The 21,263-nt window shown below is 42.2% G+C and overlaps 1 protein-coding gene across 1 annotated transcript in view; it reads right to left on the bottom strand.

Annotated features, from left to right (window-relative positions):
* adgrv1 (adhesion G protein-coupled receptor V1) overlaps positions 1-21,263 on the bottom strand; it is a 172,231-nt gene that overhangs the window by 118,613 nt on the left and 32,355 nt on the right. Inside the window, exons 11-37 of the mRNA XM_028577354.1 lie at positions 20,557-20,733; positions 19,742-19,965; positions 18,516-18,642; positions 17,729-17,914; positions 17,294-17,474; positions 15,733-15,896; positions 15,523-15,646; positions 15,141-15,401; positions 12,383-12,509; positions 11,969-12,192; positions 10,995-11,729; positions 9,041-9,414; positions 8,150-8,329; positions 7,565-7,745; positions 7,087-7,280; positions 6,839-6,968; positions 6,483-6,563; positions 4,909-5,048; positions 4,408-4,773; positions 4,036-4,279; positions 3,700-3,915; positions 3,380-3,595; positions 3,034-3,278; positions 2,734-2,915; positions 2,121-2,619; positions 1,268-1,577; positions 73-282 (exon numbers count right to left, since the gene is read on the bottom strand). Of these exons, the coding sequence (XP_028433155.1) occupies positions 73-282; positions 1,268-1,577; positions 2,121-2,619; positions 2,734-2,915; positions 3,034-3,278; positions 3,380-3,595; positions 3,700-3,915; positions 4,036-4,279; positions 4,408-4,773; positions 4,909-5,048; positions 6,483-6,563; positions 6,839-6,968; positions 7,087-7,280; positions 7,565-7,745; positions 8,150-8,329; positions 9,041-9,414; positions 10,995-11,729; positions 11,969-12,192; positions 12,383-12,509; positions 15,141-15,401; positions 15,523-15,646; positions 15,733-15,896; positions 17,294-17,474; positions 17,729-17,914; positions 18,516-18,642; positions 19,742-19,965; positions 20,557-20,733 (6,298 nt within the window). The remainder of the gene's footprint in view (positions 1-72; positions 283-1,267; positions 1,578-2,120; positions 2,620-2,733; positions 2,916-3,033; positions 3,279-3,379; positions 3,596-3,699; positions 3,916-4,035; positions 4,280-4,407; positions 4,774-4,908; positions 5,049-6,482; positions 6,564-6,838; positions 6,969-7,086; positions 7,281-7,564; positions 7,746-8,149; positions 8,330-9,040; positions 9,415-10,994; positions 11,730-11,968; positions 12,193-12,382; positions 12,510-15,140; positions 15,402-15,522; positions 15,647-15,732; positions 15,897-17,293; positions 17,475-17,728; positions 17,915-18,515; positions 18,643-19,741; positions 19,966-20,556; positions 20,734-21,263) is intronic.

Genomic DNA, 21,263 nt, shown 5'->3' with positions numbered 1-21,263 from the left:
ACAGTAGGGGGTGATAATGTGCTTGGCCATAAATACATAATATAGACTTGAATATCAAAAATAGCTACCCACCTTCTCTGGCGATGATAGAACGTGAGGCTGGATGGAATCCTACTATCCCGGCCACATTATCGTTAGCCAATATAACTATGGTTACAGTGTCAGAGGTGGGCAGGATCCGACTTCCTCCCTCCGCATTAACAAGACCAATCATGAGGCTCTCGCTGTCCTCTGGCTCAGTATCATCTCTGATTAATATCTCGATTGTCTTCTTCAGAACACCTGTAGACAGAAAGGACAAACATGCCTTTTAATAGGACGTTGTGCCAAATAATCAGCGGTGGAACAAGTATTCAGATCATTTACTTAAGTAAAAGTACTAATACCACACTGAAAGTCCTGCATTGAAAATGTTACTTGAGTAAAAGTATGTAAGTATCAACAGGAAAATGTACTTAAAGTATTAAAAGTAAAAGAACTCCCATTTTAATCCTCCCATTTTAGAAACTGGAAACGATCCAAACAGTTTCTATAAGTCAACTAAGTATTTAATCGGCTAATCATTTCGGCTCTACTTGAAAGCTTATATATTGTTGGGTAGTTTAATTTATATTAAAACATTGTAATTTGTAAATGTGTTCTGTGTGCAAAAATCTTAATTTGTAAAGTAACTAGTAACTAATAAAGCTGTCAGATGAATGTAGTGGAGTAAAAAGTATAATATTTCTCTCTGAAATGTAGCGGAGTAGAAGTAGAAATTGGCACGAAAAGAAAAGACTCAGGTAAAGTACAAGTACCTCAAATGTGTACTTAAGTACAGTGCTTGAAGGTGCTCTAAGCGATGTTGGGTGAGGTCACTTCTTGTTGACGTTCAAAGTATTGTCAAACAAAACGGAGGCTAGCTCGCCCCTCCCGCCTCCTCATCCTGTCCCCTCCCCCTCCCTTCCACACATTAACCCCCCAACCCCCACCCCCAAATCCTTCTTGTCAGTTATTGGCTGGAACACTGTTTGTTTTGTCTGGTGGTGCAGGTTGGCGCAGTTTGTTTTTGTTGCCGTTTGTGGCGCCTGGGCTGTCTACAGAGACCGCGTTTTTATACAGTGTGTTGAGGGGACAGGCAGCTAGCAGATAGTGAGGAGATGTTTGCTGTATGTGACAAAAAATGTTGTAGCCTAAAAAACAGCGTCACATCACTTAGAGCACCTTTAAATAAATGTATTTAGTTACATTCCACCAATGCAATCAATTCAGTGAGTGATCCACATACCATCAAAGACCAGAGTCCCTCCAGTCCCAGTGAAGTCAGCATCTGGTGTGGCCTTTCCTCCAACAAACCTCCACTCTACGGTGACGGTGCCCAGATTCCCTCCTCTCCGCTCTATAACCAAGGGCACCACAACCGTAGGCTCCTCTCGAACCTCTAGATAGAGCCCCTTGTTAGTGGTGTTGGGACTGAGGCTGTATATCAAAAATACGCCAAACGCATCTCCATTGATCCCTATAGTGACCACAGCTTTGTCTGGCTGGCCAATCGAGGGCAGGTTCTGCTGTGCCACAGTCAGATTCATCAGGTCGACCTTTAAACGATACATGGTAAAACATTTGATTTGTTATACAGTTGAAATAGAATGCATTAGACCTGCAAAGATTAATCCATTAGTAGTCAACTATTACATTAATCTGCCAACTGTTTTGATAATTGATTAATCGGTTTGAGTCATTTTTTACTGAAAAATAAAAATAAATATTTCTCTGATTTCAGCTTCTTAATTGTGAATATTTTCTAGTTTCTTCTCTCCTCTGTGACAGTGAACTGAATATCTTTGAGTTGTGGACAAAACAAGACATTTGAGGACGTCATCTTGGACTTTGGGAAACACTGATTGACATTTCTCATAATTTTCTGACATTTTATAGACTAAACAACTAATCGATTAATTGAGAAAATAATCGACAGATTAATCGAGAATGAAAATAACCGTTGGTTGCAGCCCTGGAATGCATGTACTGTAAAACACATTAAACCATAAATTACACAGGGCAATAATTATATATATATATATATATATATATATATATATATATATATATATATATATATATATATAATTGGGTTTTACCTTTAGGATCTGTATGGAGAAGCTCTCATCCATTTCAGGGAATTTATCAGTCAAGATTGGGACGGTGAGGTTGGCGACCCCTGACCCATCTTCCATGAAGGCACTTTGAGCTGTTACAGGGGTGTAATCACTCCCTGCCACAGCCTGGCTACTGAACAGGACAGCAGCTGCAGTGCTGTTTTTGACATAAGTCATAACTTGAGACTTAGCGGTCAGCTGGTCAACCCCTGAAGTCACCCAAGTGCAGGATGGTGGGCTCACCCCTGATGACAGAGAGAAGGCCTGGCAGGCTTGCTCTCTCAGACAGGCAGCAGCACATGCAGCCAGTGGGTCTGTCTGACCGGTGATGTTAACAGTCCTAAGGGGGGCGGTGGATGGAACACCTAGTTTTGGGAGGTCATAGTACATTAGCAGATTCCGGCCATCAGCCTGAGCCAAGCCAACAATGTCGATGTCAGAGGTGCTGTACACGATCTCCAAGCGACCAAATAGACCACCTCTGGAATAAAGGCAAAGGGGATGACAGAAAAAAAGACAGCAGATAGGAAAAGTGTGTTTAATGTCCATAAAAAAAAAAAACATTATTCCAGAAGAAAACAATAATTAAAAGTACCTCCTGCGGACAGTAACATTGGCTCTATAAACCCCCTCCAGTGGCTCTTGAACGCGGTACACAGAAAGCTCAAAGTATACTGTCCCATATGGATTGTCATTTTCAGGCACTATTATGTTAACAGATCTTTCGGCTCCAAGGCTTCCTCCATTACTGGCACCAGTAAGCTCCACCTTAATTATCTAGAAATGACGAAAGGAGTTCAATAAATAAACATTGCTGCTTAAATTATGTAAAATTTTTCAACGGATGTATCATTTTACGCAATTCACAGTGGCATTTTCAATGTCAGCTACTTACCTCGGTGATTTCAGGTACGTCGTCAGCTAAAATCTCCACTAGGAGCGTCTTCATGGTCTCTCCGGGAGCAAATCTCACCTCTCCTGATGTGGGTCTGATGTCCCCCACTGCTAGTTTACCATTGACAGTGGCCTGCCACTGGACTACCACTGTGCCAATAGTACCAGCTTTACGCACTATAGGCAACGTGACCTCAATGGAACTAGACCCTGGCTCCTCTATGGTAACTGGAACTGCTTGGAAGACTAGGTAGAAATAAAATCAAGAACTCGCTTAACATTGACAAATTGTCCAAAATAAGGAGAAATAATAAGATGCAAACACATCCTGGATAATGCCAACTAACCAAAGGCACCAAAAGGGTCATCAGAAGGCAGTATGGTGATGATGGCACGTGTGCGCTCCCCGAGGAGAGCTCCTCCGGTGGTCTGGTTGATCAGCTCTATGAGAAAGGTCTCCTCCAGCTCAGGGATCGCATCGTTGATGACATAGACGGGGACAGATTTACTGGACTCCCCTTCTAGGAGGACCACATCAGTGGAGGCTACGCTGTAGTCTTCACCTATAGGATGGCACACATGCACTTACATATGGACATGGCCTGCCTGCTCACACACAAATCATAAAGAGACAGATTTAAATCCATGTTCCATGCCCAACACTTACTGACTCGGGCGGTCAAAGGTACTGCTCGGAACTTGACGGATACGTCAGCAAAAATCCCCCCAACACGTGTAACATTTATTATGGGCCCAACGTAGTCCTCGGCGACACTGACAGCAGAAGCTGACAGCTGGAGGATTCCAAAAGCATCGTCGCTGGCCTCCACTATCACCTGGGCTACAATGTCAGTCATGGGGCCCAGAGAAGGGGAATTGGAAACTAAAAAGAACAGTGAGAGGATATTTAATCAATTTAGTGTGGTAAGGTTGAATGTCATTATATCTTAAATGAATTCTTCAGGTAAAACTTCCCACTCAGTGGGGTGTGTCAGTATCTTACTGAGCCTCTTCTGCTCTCCTTTGATGAGTTGAACACTGAGCAACTTCACAAACACCGACTCGTCTCTTTCTGGATCCTTATCATCCAGCACTCGGAGGGTGATGTTTGCTTGACTCTGATTGGCCAAGAACACAACAGAATCCAGGAGGGGAACAAAATCCCGCCCCTCAGTGGCTCGGCCCACCCCAGGGGTCCTGTAAGGTTCCGGATCTGCCTCGTTTAGTGTCCCATACGTGACTCGCACCTAGACAAATAAAAAATGGGAAAAAAATAGTTTCATCCATCACATGTGGGAATCCGTTTATATTTATTTATTAAAAGTCACAAAATCATAAGTGGCTGTAATTTCTATACTTTTAAAGAAGTACACACCTGACCCATCAGGCCTCTCTGCCGCAGGATGGTGAGGGAGACAGTTGAGTCAGCTTCAGAAAGTCGGACAGACTTTGTTACATTAGCGAATACAAAAACACCATAAGGATCGTCGCTGGCAAGCAGAGTCAGAGTAGCAGATGTCTGGACACCCAGACGACCGTTGGAGACGTTAACCAAGGACAAGTTGAAACTCTTGTCCAACTCAGAGATCTCATCCTGGGCCACATTGATGATGATGTTCTCTGACCTCTGACCTACACCAAAGGTGATGTTCCCAAACCTGCTAAGGAGTTCCCCCTCAGAACTGGGATCAGCCTCCCAGTACACAGTTACATTGAAAAGGTCGCCAAAGGACCGATCCACCTAAGAGAGAACAAAAAAAAAAAAAAAACATGGCATGATGATGAACAATACTTCAAAAAAGTATAAAAAAACGTGACTGACTGAGAGCAGTATTAGCATCTTGACTTGCAAATGCAAACACAAGGAAACACTGACCTGCAGAATTACAGAGCTGCGTCCATCCTCAGGTTCTGTCCCGTTAACAGACAGGGATGTAGGACTGAACTGAAACACTCCATGGGCATCATCAGAAGCAGCGATGATCACTGTGATGCGGGATGCAACTCCCAAACTGGCTACACATAAACATACAAGATAAAACTCTGTGTTACTTTTTGGTGATACATTCTGGTTGCATTTTTTTGAGTTTCAGTCTGAAGAAAATGAAAAGGACCCAATGGCAGGGAATGGAAATGTGACAATCGTTTAATCAATCAAGCTGGTGATTTTAATATAAATAGCCTAATAATAATACCCAACAAACATGTACCTTTATTGCCTCATCTGCTGGAAGACTGTGAGGTGGTTTTAAGCTCCATTTAAAATCTTCTGTGTCTATGTGAAAAATAAACTTTGAGGCTCACATTAATAAATGTTGTCTTTTTAATATCCAGGTTCAGTTTGTTGAACTGAAACCAGTAAAAAATCTGCGAAGCTGAAACATGTTTCAGCAGTAAATAAAGAGAGGGAACTGAAAAGCTGGAACTCAAATTAAGTTTTAAATATTATAGTTATAAATGTAAAAAGGACCAAGAATAGATCCATGAGGAACTCCTCTAACACGTTTGAACGGAATTTAATGACATTTTAAAGGAAATATGTCATCTAATGCAAGGTGACCACAGGGAGTCCTTGAGGGGGTTTCAGAAGGGAATTTATTTGTACTATAATTACATCCATAAGTAACACAATGACAATGTATAACTATTTTGGTCATGGGTTTCATACACTTTCTGTAATAAAACATCTAAAAGCAAAATTCCTATCAGAGTGCAGACCCTGGGACAAAATCTTATCAAATGGGGTTCTGTGATCTAATTTGTTTCAGTCTAGGGGTCCTTGACGTGAAATAGTTTGGGAACCACTGGCCAAGAGAATCAGATTGAAATGGCAGCTTCATAGTGTGTGGTGACAGAATGGTTGACAGCAGCCCAAACTTCTTTGACACTTAAGTCAACCACTTACTCTTACTACCCATTAAGGGCTATTTGCTTTTCCCACATCCCTCTCCTTGGGTACTTCTCACAGGGGTCACAGTACAATATAAATGCCACGCACAATTAAACACATGCATATGCACACACACACCTACACGTATATAGGCACTTCCAACTGAGCTGAAAGATAATAATTTATGAAGTGTTAAGGATGATTTTTATGTGTACTATGTCTGATAGTACACAGTAGTCCAATTTGCCCAATAATTTAAGTAATGAAGTTTTCAGAGGAGAGTTTCTGAGCTTTTATGGTGCAAATCTGGTTTACAATTCTATCAAACCAGCCAAAAATATTATTTTGAAAGAAAGACATAGCACTTTCAATTTGTGGGGACAAAAAATTGTCACGTATAAATGTATATTCTTGTCAGCAGCCGCAACATGTCACTTGATCCCTAACTTGACTTTGAGATATGCATCCTGCAGCCCTGGGGAGTGAGAAATGATGTGGGTGTGGGGGTGAATGAATGGAGACAAGAAGCAGTTTGGGGAGAAAGGGAGGGGGATACTTACCATGGTGATGATAGGATGGAAGGAGGAAGTCAGAGTCACTCTCCCCACTACCACTTCCTTCACTACGCAGAAACTGATCCACTGATGGATCACACACGAGGATCAAACAAGTGTCACACCAGGTAAGAATCACACCCGAAGAGTGGAGATCGAAGGGCAAATAGAAAGGTAGGCATGTAGGAAGGTGGGTACGGGGAAGCACACAGGAGCACAGCACACAAAACACACAAAAACAGTAGGGCATATTACAGGGTCAGTTGAGCTCTAATGAATAAGCATAGGCAAAGAACGAAAGGAAATACATCAATATGTGACTCAAACAAATGAAAACAGTAGGGTTGTGATAATTTTCTCACCTCCTCCATCAACATTGTAGAGCTCCACTCTAAAAATCTTATCCAGCTCAGGGACAGGATTGTCTATGATGGTCACGGTGATGAACTTTAACCTCTCCCCTGGAAGAAAGTCCAGCATGCCCTCTGAGTCCTACCGGAGGTAACAAGGGAAGCAGGCAAAATGTATTCTCTCCATCTGCTGATTAGTTTATCGATACATCATCTGCGTGTATGCATCAGTAGGCCTAAAGACTGTAGTGGAAACAAACCTCGTAGTCTTCAGGGCTGGAAGCTGTGAATGGGGTTGTCCTGTATCCCACCATGACCCTTCCCAGAAGGCCTTGGGCCCTGGCCACCAGCAGCCGGACTTCTCCATCTTCCTCGTTAACAGTTACATGGCCAGGTTCTAACAATGGAGCGATAAATCCCTCTCCTGGAGGGCTAGGCTGAAACTGCAGCAGGCCTGGATTAGGGAAGAGTGTGTGTTTGTGTGTTTATTGTTATGTGTAGAAGAAAGGAAATAGGGGAGAATGTAACGAAAAGGAGGGAAAGGTGTGATTGAAGTAGGAGGGCAGGGAGTAAATACCCATAAGATGGAGAAGAAGAGAGAGAAAAGTGTAATTATATTTAGCTGACCCAATAAGCCACTTGTCACATCATAATCTTAGAAATATTGATCACTTATTGCTAAAAAATAGCAACATTGAAAGTACAACAGTGCTGTTTTTTGGGCATGTGAGTGAATACCGTAAGGGTGGTCACTAGCTGTGACAGTGATGGTGTTAACAGAGTTATTTGGGTCAATGCTTGCACCACTGGTGGGGGTGGAGCCACGCTTCCCGTCACCGGACATTGCTGACACTAGTGTGATCTGAAAGGACTCTGCCAGCTCTGGGAGGTTATCATCCGACACCAACAGGTTCAATACCTAACAGAAAGATGTGCATACATTAGTTTTATGTTCTAGTCCAGGCTGTACCCATGAAAAGAAAATCTATATTTCGGTAAATGTAAAAGCTTGAGCTGGCACCTGTCGACTCATCAGTAAATACACAAACAACCAACCACTAGGTGGGGCTGATTGTCTTAAAACATTTGCATTTGGGTTACTGTAAATACCTGCTTTTAAACTGGACATACGATGTATATTTGAAATCAATATGCTGATGTGTAAATACAGTGCACACAAGGTACATCACACTTGTTTTTACCGACTGAGTGCCTTTGCTTTATGTGACCCCGGATAAACTCAAAGAGGTTTCCCACAGCTCAAAAAAGATCACATCAATACAGATTCGACCGTTGAGATACTCTAACACACAGTACACTCACCTTAGAGCGCTGTCCAGGCACGAAAAGCACAGCTCCAGTGGCATTAACAAAATCTTGATGGGCTGGCATCTCACTGTCCAAGCTGTCGAGTTGGGTAACACTGTAGTTGACATAAACGTGGTCCAGAGATCCCCGCATACGCTCAATCACACAAGAGACAGTGGAACCCTCATCAGTGGTCTAAACAAGGGAATACAAATGTTGATTAGTTCTGAACCGCTGGAGGAAAAATGATAAATATTGAATGCTTAAATGAGCTAGTCTTACCAACTATGTTAATGAGCAGGTCTAATTCCAGCACAGTAATAATGTGATTTAGAGAGGAAGCACCTGATAGCCCACATGCCTCTATGTCTATTAATCCCCAAAGGATCAAGGACATAAAGACAATCCTCTAGTTCTGATGGAATGACATCCCCAGCCCTGCCACCTGTTGTGCTGATGGAAACGAGGAACTAGATCTCCCATTTCCAGTGCTGGAACTCGTGATCCACTTCTACAGGAATGCCTTGACCTGCAGCCTCACCAGCTGCTGCTGTACCTGAGAGGGGCCAACATGAGAGCCCACCTATCCAATCCAACTAAAAACAGAGAGCATGCTCTCCCTGCAGCCAGGCATGAAGACTGATAAAATATGCAACAGGACAGAGGCCGACAAACCAATCGGTTTACGTTACATGTGTTTCTATTCATATGTTTTTTTTCTGTAGACACAACTAAGTGATGACACTAACAAATGCTACTGTAGTAGTGGTCGTGAAGATGATTAATGTATTGATTACCGGTGTGGTTTACATTACAAATGTGGTAATTGCAGAGTTTGTGAGGGGCTAAAAGATACAGCAAAAAAACGGTCCACTAAATGCCACTGACTAAACAAATTGCACTTACATCAGGTATGCAGGCACCGGTGAATCCAAAAAGCCCATTGGCATTGTCACTCTTCATGACTCGCAAAGTAGCAGTGGGTCTGGGGAAAGGGAGGCGCGCTCCACCATGAACTGCTACCAACTGTAGATAGAACACCTCCTCTCCCTCCTCCTCATTATCATCCCTGACTTCCACCACAAACGACTTCTGCCTCTCCTCCTGCCGGTACCGTAGGTAGCCGGAGATGTTACGCAGGTCGGTTTTAGCAGGCTGGGTGTGAAGCTCGTGGATGTGGCTTCGGTTCAGCTTAGTCCTGTACAAGCGAACATCCTGGAGAAGGCCTGTGTACCGCTGTTCGCCCGCATGATCTGACCCGATAAACACTGACGCAGGTCCTAAAGTAGAAAGACATAGAAGAAAACAGAACATCAAATTGTATATACAGCAAATGGCTAACTGGCAATTTATGTTTAAGCTGTAAAAGTTGGAAATGGTTGGATACAGAAGTAAACCAATCACTATCTTTGCCTCAAGCACAACTTCGTACAGGATATGATATGACAAATATGAGGTTGAAAAAAAGGAAACACTGATATTCAGTAGATTAAAGTGGTACTGGGTCACAAGCTGCAATCAAACATACACACACACACACACACACACCCACAGATATAAGTTCTAATTCATTAACTGTGGATATATTTGATGTATTCTGTTCCCTACATGTCAAAACAAGTTTCAGTGTACTTTTAGAGGTTTCAAAGCTGCTGTAACTATGATTTAGTTTGAAATAATACAGATCTTACTGTTATTAATTCCCGAAACTCCAACCAATTTTGGAAAATAACTGTGTTTGTCACATAGCGGATCGTTGGCGTGCTTTAAAAATCACAGATTGATACATTTATTTGATAGAATTATAAATGTATTATTTATTATTATAGAAACTACTACATTACATAATAATTTTAATTGATTTATATAACCAACACCTGAGATCCTGTAACTTATCATTTTAGTTGACTTGAGATAATAGCAACTGAATATAAATTAAATAATTTTCACACTTCTTTTCAGACTTTTTTGACCGCTCATACAATCATATTATTGTTAATGGTGGAACAAACGTGGTTGCTTTGTTGGAGTGTATTGGGACCAAAAACAGAATCTTGATTAAGGCCGCTAAATGCCCAGGTCCGGCTCTTTCTCATTACTCATTTATACTTACACCTCTCGTGCCTATCGCTTCCTTTACTTGCACAAAATGGGATACATGCAAATAATCTGCCACAGTGAGCAAGTATAAAGCCCTGACACAAAACAATTCCTCTATGGGTTGAGTTACCAGTAGCAGGACAATAACACATGACATGATTGATGATTATGTGTACATCTACTGTGACTGAAGTTAGCCAAAGAACCATCAGAATATTTCCCACAAGGGGAGCTTTTGGAGCAATGCAGGCTGCGACTATTGTCTCCAATAATTAGAGAGAATAGACAGAATAGAAGCTGCCGGCTGATTCCCTTTAGCAGTAACAATATCCTGCAGTGCTGAGGATAAGTGCTCACTCAAGCATAGCAGAGTCCCAATAGTCCCGAACAATGAGGAAGTGACTGAGAGGTGTTTGTGTGTGTGTGTGTGTGTGTGTGTGTGTGTGTGTGTGTGTGAGAATGAGCATTAGTGTGTGTGAGGGTGTGCATGCATGATGTTTGTAAGAAGTTAAGACTTCCACATGTGAATAATGAGAGATAATCTTGAACTCCTTTCCCACACACACGGGAAAGGAGTATGACAACATATGCTACATGTGCCAACAAAGAGACCGCAGACACAAGCTGAACATAAAAAAAAAAATGGGATATGACGGACACTTTATGCTCAACAAGCTGACCTTTGTCACTCTGCTATATATATATATATATATATATATATATATATATATATATATATATATATATATATATAACTCACCATCGTTGATACCCTCTCCTTTGATGCTCTTCAGTCCTCCGGGAATAGAGTTCCCATCGAGGAAGAACTCAACAATCCCATCATCAACAGTAATGATGACATGCACCCAGGCGTTAATCTCTACAAATTTCTCAGCAGTGGCCCGGGCCACCTGGGTATTGTTTGATCCTCTCACTGTATAATATAGCATCACCGTGACATGAGACTCATTGGTGTGGACCTTCACTCCATAATACAAGGTCCCGTTCCTGGTTCCTTTACAGACTATGAAGCCGTCGGTGTCTGGTCTGGGCACGAGCCAAGCAGAGAAGGTGAAGTTTCCAACAACAGCAGGCCCATCTTCAGAGGAGATGGTCCCATAAGCTCCGGGACGCCCAGAGAAAAACCAAGTGTCTGTGGCTGAGTGGTGTCGCCTGGCATGAGGCCTGAGCTCAACCTCGTCTGGGAAGGAGGCTAGAAGGAGCAGGTCATCCATCAGAGGAAGGCCCGCTGGGAAGAGGCCAGTAACAATCTCCCAGGCAACCCGCACATCACCAAAAGTACCCTGCTGACGGAGGATGGTGAAGGAAGTGACGTCAGCCATATCATCCTCTGAGAGTACATCTTCAGCTACTTCTTGGTCCAGGTTGCTGTCAGTGATGGCAAAGACACCAAATGGGTCGTCATTGAAAGGGATGAGAACCGAGGCATTCAGAGAAGTCTTGGCTAGTCGTCCGCCCTCCCCCGGGTAACCACCTTAGAGAAATTATGGACAAGAGCTGAAGGGTTTTCAAGACAACATTACAAATGAAATGAATCCTTCTTTGTCATTTTAACAAGTGTCAGTATCGAGATTTCAAAGCTCGTGACTCAAATGAAACGTCATGTCAATTATGGCAAATGCCACTCTTCTCTGGTGATTCATTTATTCACATCTCTTATTCTAAATATATCTCTCAAATCTAGCAAATATGTCACTTTTATCCTGCACTCACCTGAGATATTAACCAGCCTGAGGACGAAGAACTCATTGAACTCTGGGAGCTTATCTGAGATGGCCTCCAGGACAATAGGCTTGGCCTCTTCTCCTGTAGTGAAGGTGATGGAGCCAGATGTGTTGCTAAACTCTTGGTGTTCCTCCAGAGGAGTCGTTGAGTCGTTGGCAAACAGCTGCCAGAAGACAGTAACGTTACCAAAATGGCCCCTTGCACGCAGCACACTGGGACAGAAGAGAAAATACAGGGTGAAGACTTTGTACCTCAAAAATGTCAACTTCAGAGTTTTGTCAATGCATAGCAACTTGGATTCATTCTTTAAATAAAACGTAAATGAGCATGTAACAAGTATACAACTCTTTAGATCCAGATGTTTTGCACACAAAAAACTTGAACTGAAGGCCTCCTCCTTACTAAAATGTATTGGTCTTGTTCTCTTTGACAGGTTTCTCTATGGCTTCCAAGGAGAAAATCCCATTGGCATCATCATTGGCCTCAATCACCACAGTAGCTGTGTCCGCTCCATACACAACCGCATCACCTGTGGACACATTCACATTATCAAATTAGATCAGGACCTACAGGTCACCATCCTCGTCACAAATAAACCTCACCTTACAGGTCATGTCACAGTACCAGCCCAATCCACACTCCCAGACCAGGATACATCAATCAATCAGTTTTAAAGCAACACTAGAGAACTTTTTGTAACTTAAAATAATGTTTCCAAAAATCGTTTCAGTGGTTCATCAACTCGTAAAAGGGTGAACGGCACTCTACCGGCTATAACCGCACTATGCAAGTTTGCCAGATCAGGTAGCGGATCTGTAGTTCGAATGAGACATAATGAGACAATTCTGCTTCCAACCTGTAGGGGGACTGAAGCGGGAAAAGTTCTCTAGTGTTGCTTTAATGTCTGTATGTGTTATCACCGTCCAAATGTCCTATGTCTTCTTGTAATGTTTTATTGCAACACTTGTCCTGTGTTTTTTTCCATAATGTTATTGCACTAGTAAAAGATACATGACAGACAGACAGACAGACAGACAGACAGATAGATATTGCAATGCACATAATATCTATGGTAACCAAGCCCAGGACGATAGGGCTTCTTATTCATGAAAAACCTTTAAAAGTAAACTTATAAAGTAAAACCAAGGACAGACCCTCAATAAACCCAAACCATTACATTTTAAGGTTTCTTTCTTTTATATGGATGGAATAAAAACTACAGGGGCATATTTCTTTTGCGGAAATAGCATTCCCGCAACTGCAGTAACCTCTCACACAAGCACACAATTCAGGTTGCTGGACTACGAGTACACTGTAACAGGCATGCAAATCTGCTCCTAATTAAACAGGAAAGGTAAAGAGTGTTAAAGTCCCAGAATGAGTTTGATTGACCTCTAACATGAGGGTTATTGACTTTTAACACAATCACTATAAAAGGACCATCCCCTGGCATAAACCAGGCTAACCCTCACTCGACTCTACTCCATGTCAATCAGAAGACAGAGAGAGGCCAGTGGAGTGGCTGCTCTTTGTGTCTTAGAAAGTCTGGAGTCTGGTAATTAAGGTCCCTGTTGGGGCCCACTGGTCTTTTATTCCCATCCCTGACACACAATACTGGTATTAGGAGAGCTTTCAGTGTTAGACACAGACAATGCTAAATAACCTAGCTACTCCTCTCTTTACATACACAGCTGGGATTAAGACAAGAGGATAAAGAGGGGAGAAGGGGGTGATGCTATTTTGAGATGAGTGATTGCCCGGTGACTACAAAGCATGTTGAAAAATGAGAAACGCAAATGACTTTCGTCTGTTTAATAATTGGAGGGGATGCAGATCATATTGTTTTTGTTATCTCAAGAGACCAACATATATAAAGATAAGACACATCCACTATATTACCTAAAATAATCTCTGATTTACAGAAGATATCCATATAATATACAGTATGCCCCATCAAGTCTGGAATTTCCTCATTGTAGCGACATAATATACAAGCATTGCCTACTAACAAGGTAAGTTTCTTGTCAGATTTGTTCGCTAATTTTAAAACTTTCTTAACCCAGCTGAGTCGAGCTTTTGTTCTCAGAAGTTCACTCAGTCACTGCTTTGCGGCATTGTCACATCAAGATGAGTTTGATTAAGTCTTCTGGTTAGGGGTGCAAGACATATCGACTCAATATCGTTATCGCAATATCACGTTGCGCAATATTATATAGAGGGGTGCAAGATATATCGGCTCAATATCGTTATCGCAATATATCAAAAGTGTCGCAATAAGTATGCTATATTTAGTTTATTTTGTGGAGCGCTGCATCCCGTCCGTTGGCTGTGTGGTTTAGTTGTGTTCGATTTAGAGCTCGCTTGAAACGCTATAATGATCATGTTTCATTGGCCAGTGACCGTGCCACTTGCACATGTTAGTGCACGTCAGCGCACGGGTCCACTACGTGAAGAAATAGATAGAGACAACAAAACGGAACGAATCAGAGAAGTGAAAGAAAAGTTGTGTCCTGTTCTCTTTATTTATTTATTTTATACTGTACCACCAGTAAAACATGTCCTGTTCTGTAGACATGGTCCTTATTTATTTCTTCATGTTGGACCAGTCCAATATGACAGATGTCAGTTGAAATAAACCTTGTGTTGTAAGAAAACTTGTTTTATTTGTTATGAATCTATTTTGATGCATTTTCCCGTAACTTCTGTAATTTTACCTATGTTTAAAAATATCAAAATTAATATTGATATCGCAATATTCATAATTGATATCGCAATATCTAATTTTGTCAATATCGTGCAACCCTACTTCTGGTTGGCCGGCGGTACTACATTTGGGTCAAACTATTGATGTTAAACAGCTCCGTTTTCTGAACCCACTGCCGATTATGTGTGCAGCATTTCACTTGATGTTTGCCCAATAGGAATTCAGAATCTCAACAAAAACCTGTGTCTAAAAACAAAGAAGAAGAAAGAGGCAGAGGAGAAAAAGGCGAAAATACCTGGGGCAGTGCGAGCGGGGCATTAAGGCCACTGTAGCCATAGGGCACATCCTTTTTTTTTGGGCATAAGGCCAAACTTTGAGGGGCACGGCAGCCAGAACCCTCATGAAATTCCTGCCCTGCACCCCTGTGCTAACCACTTAAAAGGATCCCATACTCACCAGTAGCGTTGTAGAGAACAATGTAAAAGGGTTCATCAGTCTCCGGTATGTTGTCATCTTCCACAGCCACAGAGATGTTTTTCATCCATTCACCCACGCCATACACCAGCAGCGTGTCATTACTCAGCAAGGTGAGGTCACCTGGAGATGCCTTGCCGTACTCAACACGGTACATCACCGTGGCAACAAAGTCCGCCCGGCCTGCCCTCAGAACAGTGAAGTTGGCCACGCCTCCCTCGCGAAGCCGCACGACCACAGGTTCTAAGGAGAGGGCGAGGCGAGGGGGGAGAGACAAAAAAAAGGAGTCAGTGACTGTATCTATGATATATATCAATATAATATTACAGTCTTTAAAAGGATCCTCCATAAACAGCATCCTTACCAGAAAAGTAAATGGGGTCATCATTCTTATTAATCTGTAAATTGGCATTGAGTATGTTTCCCAGTCTTGCACCACCTGTCGCATTTAACAATGTGATGGTGAAATTCTCCATGTCCTCTGGGATCTTAAATAAAAACAAATCATTCAAATTGAAACAAGGAAATGTTACTCGATTTTGAATTGCATGCATGGTTTAGTTTATAATTTTACCTCATCGGGTACAGAGAAGAGAGTGAGGTTTTTGAGGTACTCCCCTTCCATGAAGGTGATGTTTCCCTTGAGGGGGCTGACGTCTCTGGACAGGGCTGGCTCCAAGACCCAGGAAACGGACACTTCTCCAAAGAGACCCCTGTTCCTCACTACAGGGTACACCGCTGGATGCAATTTAGAAGAGACAGAGATGATCCATTTAGACATTAAAAACTTACTGAAATGTATTAACTCTTATGCACTTTACTCATCATATCATTTTGATATACAGCAAGGTAATAAAGTTATTTTTCTGACTCACACCTAAACTTCGCAAGTTTTTGTTGTGTATGCTAAGAGCAAACCCCCAGTGATAAACTCACTAGAGCAATGGTTCTCAACCTTTTCTAGTCGCGACCCCCACAGAATAATGAGGTTGGTGTTCGTGGAGCTCCCACCCCCCTCGATGACAAGAGAAAGAGAGCTGCAAACTGGTGCAAACAGCTGTTTTTACACGCCTCCCCCTGCTGATTTTGAGTGATTTTTACGAATGCTCCGATTTATATATGTAAACAGATAATACTTTGCTTTAAAGGTCCAGTGTGTAACATGTTCAGTTGTTCATTATCAAAATCGGTGTTGCCCGTTCACAAACTTTTTCATGAATATTTACCTCCACCATCAATTTCAAGTATTCCTTTTGGCTTGAAATTTTACATTTGCATTCGCATGAACTGGGGTAGATGCTCCATATTCATGCGCCATCTTGAAATACGTTAGCCGGTAAGGGACATACAGTACGTACTGCTCCGCCTTTTGCGTTTTCGCAGTCACATGATAAACTCACAGGTGCTGCTAATGCTGCTAATGGGTATCGTACCCCGGCCAGTTTGAAGAAGGAAACATGGAGGACCACACGTATTCAAAATTCTTCTTCTTCTTCTTCGCCCAGAAAAAGAAAAAAGGAGATTGAAACGAGCAAGAGACCGGCGTCATCAGAAAAAAAGACGGAACGAACGGACCTGATCGCCAGAGGGAAAGCTGGATGAAGACGTGGATGACATCCTGGCTTTTTGAAGCGTGAAGGCTACCGTAGCTCTAATTCTACTTTGAACTGCGTGGCGCGAGAGAGTTGATTTATGATCTCAATGCTAGATGGGAGAAATTCCTACACATTGGACCTTTAACGACAAGTTTAGTTTTACGTAGTTTTAGCAGCTAGCATCTAGCATTGTCCAACGTGCTCCCTGCTCTGTGGATATTTTCCCGAACCCCAGGTTGAGAACCACTGCCCTAGAGGCTAAGAGAAGCTTTTTTGCTTCTCCTTGTTCTTAGGACCAGATCGAATGTCGTACTGCCTCATCACTGTGTGGGGCCCAAACTTCCTGCTCTAAAAGTTAACCAGAGTACTTCTTTATCATGCATTACACATACATGGTACGTTTAAAATACAACCTTTAATCATAGTCATTCCCCATTCTGTGTTTCACTCCAATTAGGTCTATTTAAGGTGTCAATGAGATACCAATTGACATGGAAAAGTATCACTATTATCTAAAGGACTCCTTCAGCTACAAAGTACCCCGGTGCATCGCGTCCCCTTTGCTCTCATTGATGGCCACAGTCAGTCCTGATTGGGCGAACTCAATGATCCCAAAAGGGTCGTCGTTCTTCCGCACTGTGATGTTGACCTCCCTGTGGTTGCCTAGGCGACTGGGTGGAGTGCTGTGGCTACTAAGTGCCACAGAGAAAGTCTCGTCCAGCTGTATGCACACACACGCGCACCAAAACACACGCACGCACGCGCGCACACACACACACACACACACACACACACACACACACACACACACACAGAGTTTTCATTTAGCAAATACAGGTTTAAAGCATAATTCTTATATCTACTGTCAGTCTATTGGAAGACTTCTTTCACTAGCTTAACAAAAATTGACTGGGAGGACTTCATTTAGTAGTGACTTAAATAGTTATATAAACTTGAAATTGACCATGTACTTACCTCAGGGACCCCATCAGGCCTTGCCACCAGTGCCACTACCACCTCTCTCTCTCCTGGTTTGAACTCCAGGATGCCCGTGGCGCCATAGAATTCGGTGTTTCCTGAAGGCACGACAGCATATCGCACCAGCTGTTTCAGCAGCTGGCCCTGGGCTCGGACCACGTGCAGCTCCACTGCTTCACCTTCCTACAGAAGGTAAGTTTAAATTTTATAAATCTGACCAAAACCAGAGACGACAGACAAAATAACAACACGTTGAGTTTAGGGCTGTCCAAATTAACGCGATAACGAGCTAACGCAAATTCCTTTTCACGCCACTCATTTTTTTGACACGCGAAAAAAACGCAGGCGCGTTCTGTGAATGGGGCCTCGGGCCGCTCCGTAGTTTGGGAAATCAGGAATTGATAAGCAAAAGGGTCTTTTAAATGGCAAGTTCAGTCTCAAAGGCCTTCCAGATGGTTCTCTCCACAAGACTAAAGTTATTTGCATGTACTGTCGATGTGAATGTTGAGTCTTAAAAATCACTTGAACATTAAAAACTTGAAAAGTATCCCTTTTAAAGTGCATTTAAAGAGATACAAAATATGTGATTAATTTGCTTTTAATTACGAGTTCACTGTGAACAATCATGCGATTAATCGCGATTTGAATCGATTGACAGCCTTAGAACCCTAACCCTTTAATGTAACAATCGCTTCACATTGTTTGCAGCTGCTCAGATATTCTAATTAACAAAGATATATGTTAGATACAATCTTATAGTTTGAATTTGCAGTTGCAGACTTACGTTAATGACCCACGGACCTCTGGAGAACGGGGAGAACTCAAAGACTCCCCCAGGGTCATCGTTCTCCATGATGACGATCTCTCTGCTGGTGAAGCCAGCTTTCAGGATCTGATTCTCAACATTACTCCTAGAACACATACACACAAACACACAAACGGTATTAGCAATGACCACTACTGAAACCTATCCCAAGTCATTGCACCTACATTGTGCAGCAGATGAGAACTCTGACATGCAAGTTACTTAAAACTTGTGTTTTGAGCTTTTGAAATATTAAATGTTATAACACAGCTCAACTTTAATCTAAACAACTGTGTAATGCATTCCTTTGCCTTTGTATTGTGTGATGCTCATTCATAATTGGCTCCATATGTTGAGGTCCTGCTGTTTAGACCACTTTTAATAACAATGTCAATCAATGCTATGCCTGCATCTTTATTACTCCACGGGGGTCTGTATGTGTGTGTATGTTGAGAACATTTGTAAGCATCACATGACGGGTAAATTAGAGACAAAGACATGACAGAATGAGGCACTCCAAACACACAGCCAAGGCGCTGCATGCATACAAACACTGACATCTTTAAAGAGGTACACAACAATCAAGCCTGGTTAAATTAGAGCGCAACACGTAGAGAAGACTCTCTATTTACTCCCAACAACCACCCTCCTTTGGGTTCCTTTTTTCACACCATCAGTGAACCACCCCCCACCCCAGTCCCCCTCATCCCCACATCAAGTAAAGACCCCAGAAATCCTGAAGTAGGCCCTTCTCTGAAAAACAAAGTCCTGATTCACGCCACACAAAAGGCCCAGGTTCATTCCACTCTCCACTTACCCGAAGTACACTATAAAGCGTGCAGTCTCCACCCTGCAGGGGGAGGAGTGGGAAGGAAAGAGAGCCGCCATTCTCATCAGAACACTGACTAACAGATGAACCCACCCCCAAACCACTACCACGATCACACACACAAATAGCTCCAGAAAACCACAGGAGGATGAGATAGCACCCACTCAGGCTTCCAATTCCACTGGACTTGTTGTCTAAGTTGGATCGAAGACATTACATAATATCAGCTTCACACTCTAAACCCCAAAAGGTTATTTTATTACGGCTGTGTTTATGGGCAGAACAGAAGGGTCTAATATGCCTTAATGATAATTAACTAAATGAACAATTATTATGTTGGTTAATGATAACTTTTCTTGGAGTTCAATATCCCTACCTATCCAGAGTGAGCAGCAATGTCTCGTTGACTTCTGGGATATCGTCAGCCATGATGGTGAAGCTGATGGAAGCATCACTCTGCCCGGAGAGGAAGACCACCGAGCCACTGAGGGGCTCCAAGTCTTTAACAGTTATATCGACACGATTGCTTCCAGTTGGCTGAAGACTCCAGAACACTACAGCCCGACCGTCTGTCCCATCGCGTCGCAGGGGAAGGGTTACCTGCAGCACCAGACATCATTCAAATGAACCACCTATACAGACTGTATGCACGTACAGAAAATTCACTTTCTGAACACAGATTAGAGGCAAGTTTTCGGACTAGCAGCATGGTGGCTATAAAGTCAGTAATTAGAGACTCTTCTCAGTTAGTTACAGTGGCAAAATAGGAAACGCATCTTTTTCTTTTACAGCGGTGGTTCATTTATTAAATTTAGACTATGCAACAACTGAGTAGTTTTGATCCAAATTAAGATCTCTAACAATTGAACATTAGAATTTAAACAGCATAAAGTAAAATATATATAGTTATATGCTGTTTACGGAAGAGGATTAGGGCCACATGTGAAAAATGTATTTGAGCTCTGAGTTTAAAGTGTGAACTCTGACTTTAAACTCAACATTCCGACTTTTTTTCTCAAAAGTCTGACTTTAAAAACAAAAAAACAACTCAGAATTCTGACTTTTTTCTCAGAATACTGACTTAAAAAAAAAAATTCAGGCTGGACAGAACTACTGAAAGTTAAAAGAAGCAATCACAGAACTGATACCATTCGAATGTACAACTGCTAAAAAATAGGGCTCATGTCTTACTGTGCTGGTATTGGTGTCCTCCGGTTCATAAACCACCACTGTGGCGTTACTCGTAAATCCGATTTCCCCATTAGCAATGTCAGGGGTGACCGTTAACGTCAGGTTTAGAGCTCCTGCAAACCTGGGGCTGTTTGAGTGAATCGGGGGGTTGATATCAATCAGCTCCAATGAATTCAACTAGGGGAAATAGAGGAAACATCTCAATGAATATAAGGCTCAAAAAGGCAGCTGCAGCTCTGTCTTAACCATCTGGTTATGATGGTTGCTCTTAAAGTTGTATTGAATGACCGGTCAATGCTCCATTCCCTTTCTTTTCTGTTTGTGCATGTATGTGTTTGACTGTAAGTGTGTGACGTGATTATGGTTCTACAGAATGTGATGGCTTTTTATTTTGCTTGCTTTAAGAACTAGGTGGTGTTGTTAGTTTGGACAGTTGGGCTAATCCCATAGCAACATGCCAGGTTTTGAGTGCCAGTGTCAAACCGTTCACACATGCAAATGAGGCACTTCAAGTTTGGATGGCACTGATTTGGCAAGTGCAAACAGAGAGAGCACATTTTTGGAGGCAAAATGTTGCCTGGATTACAACCTTAAAAAATATAATGTCATTCAAAGTGAAATATAAATATATAGTATATACACACACTACCAGTCAAAAGTTTGGGGTCACTTAGAAATTTCCATTCCACTCCATTATAGACAGAATA

This window comes from Perca flavescens, chromosome 5, assembly GCF_004354835.1.
Source record: "Perca flavescens isolate YP-PL-M2 chromosome 5, PFLA_1.0, whole genome shotgun sequence".
Lineage (NCBI taxonomy): Eukaryota > Metazoa > Chordata > Actinopteri > Perciformes > Percidae > Perca > Perca flavescens.
The sequence above is the reverse complement of the archived record's forward strand: the minus strand, read 5'-3'. Positions and strand labels throughout refer to the sequence as shown.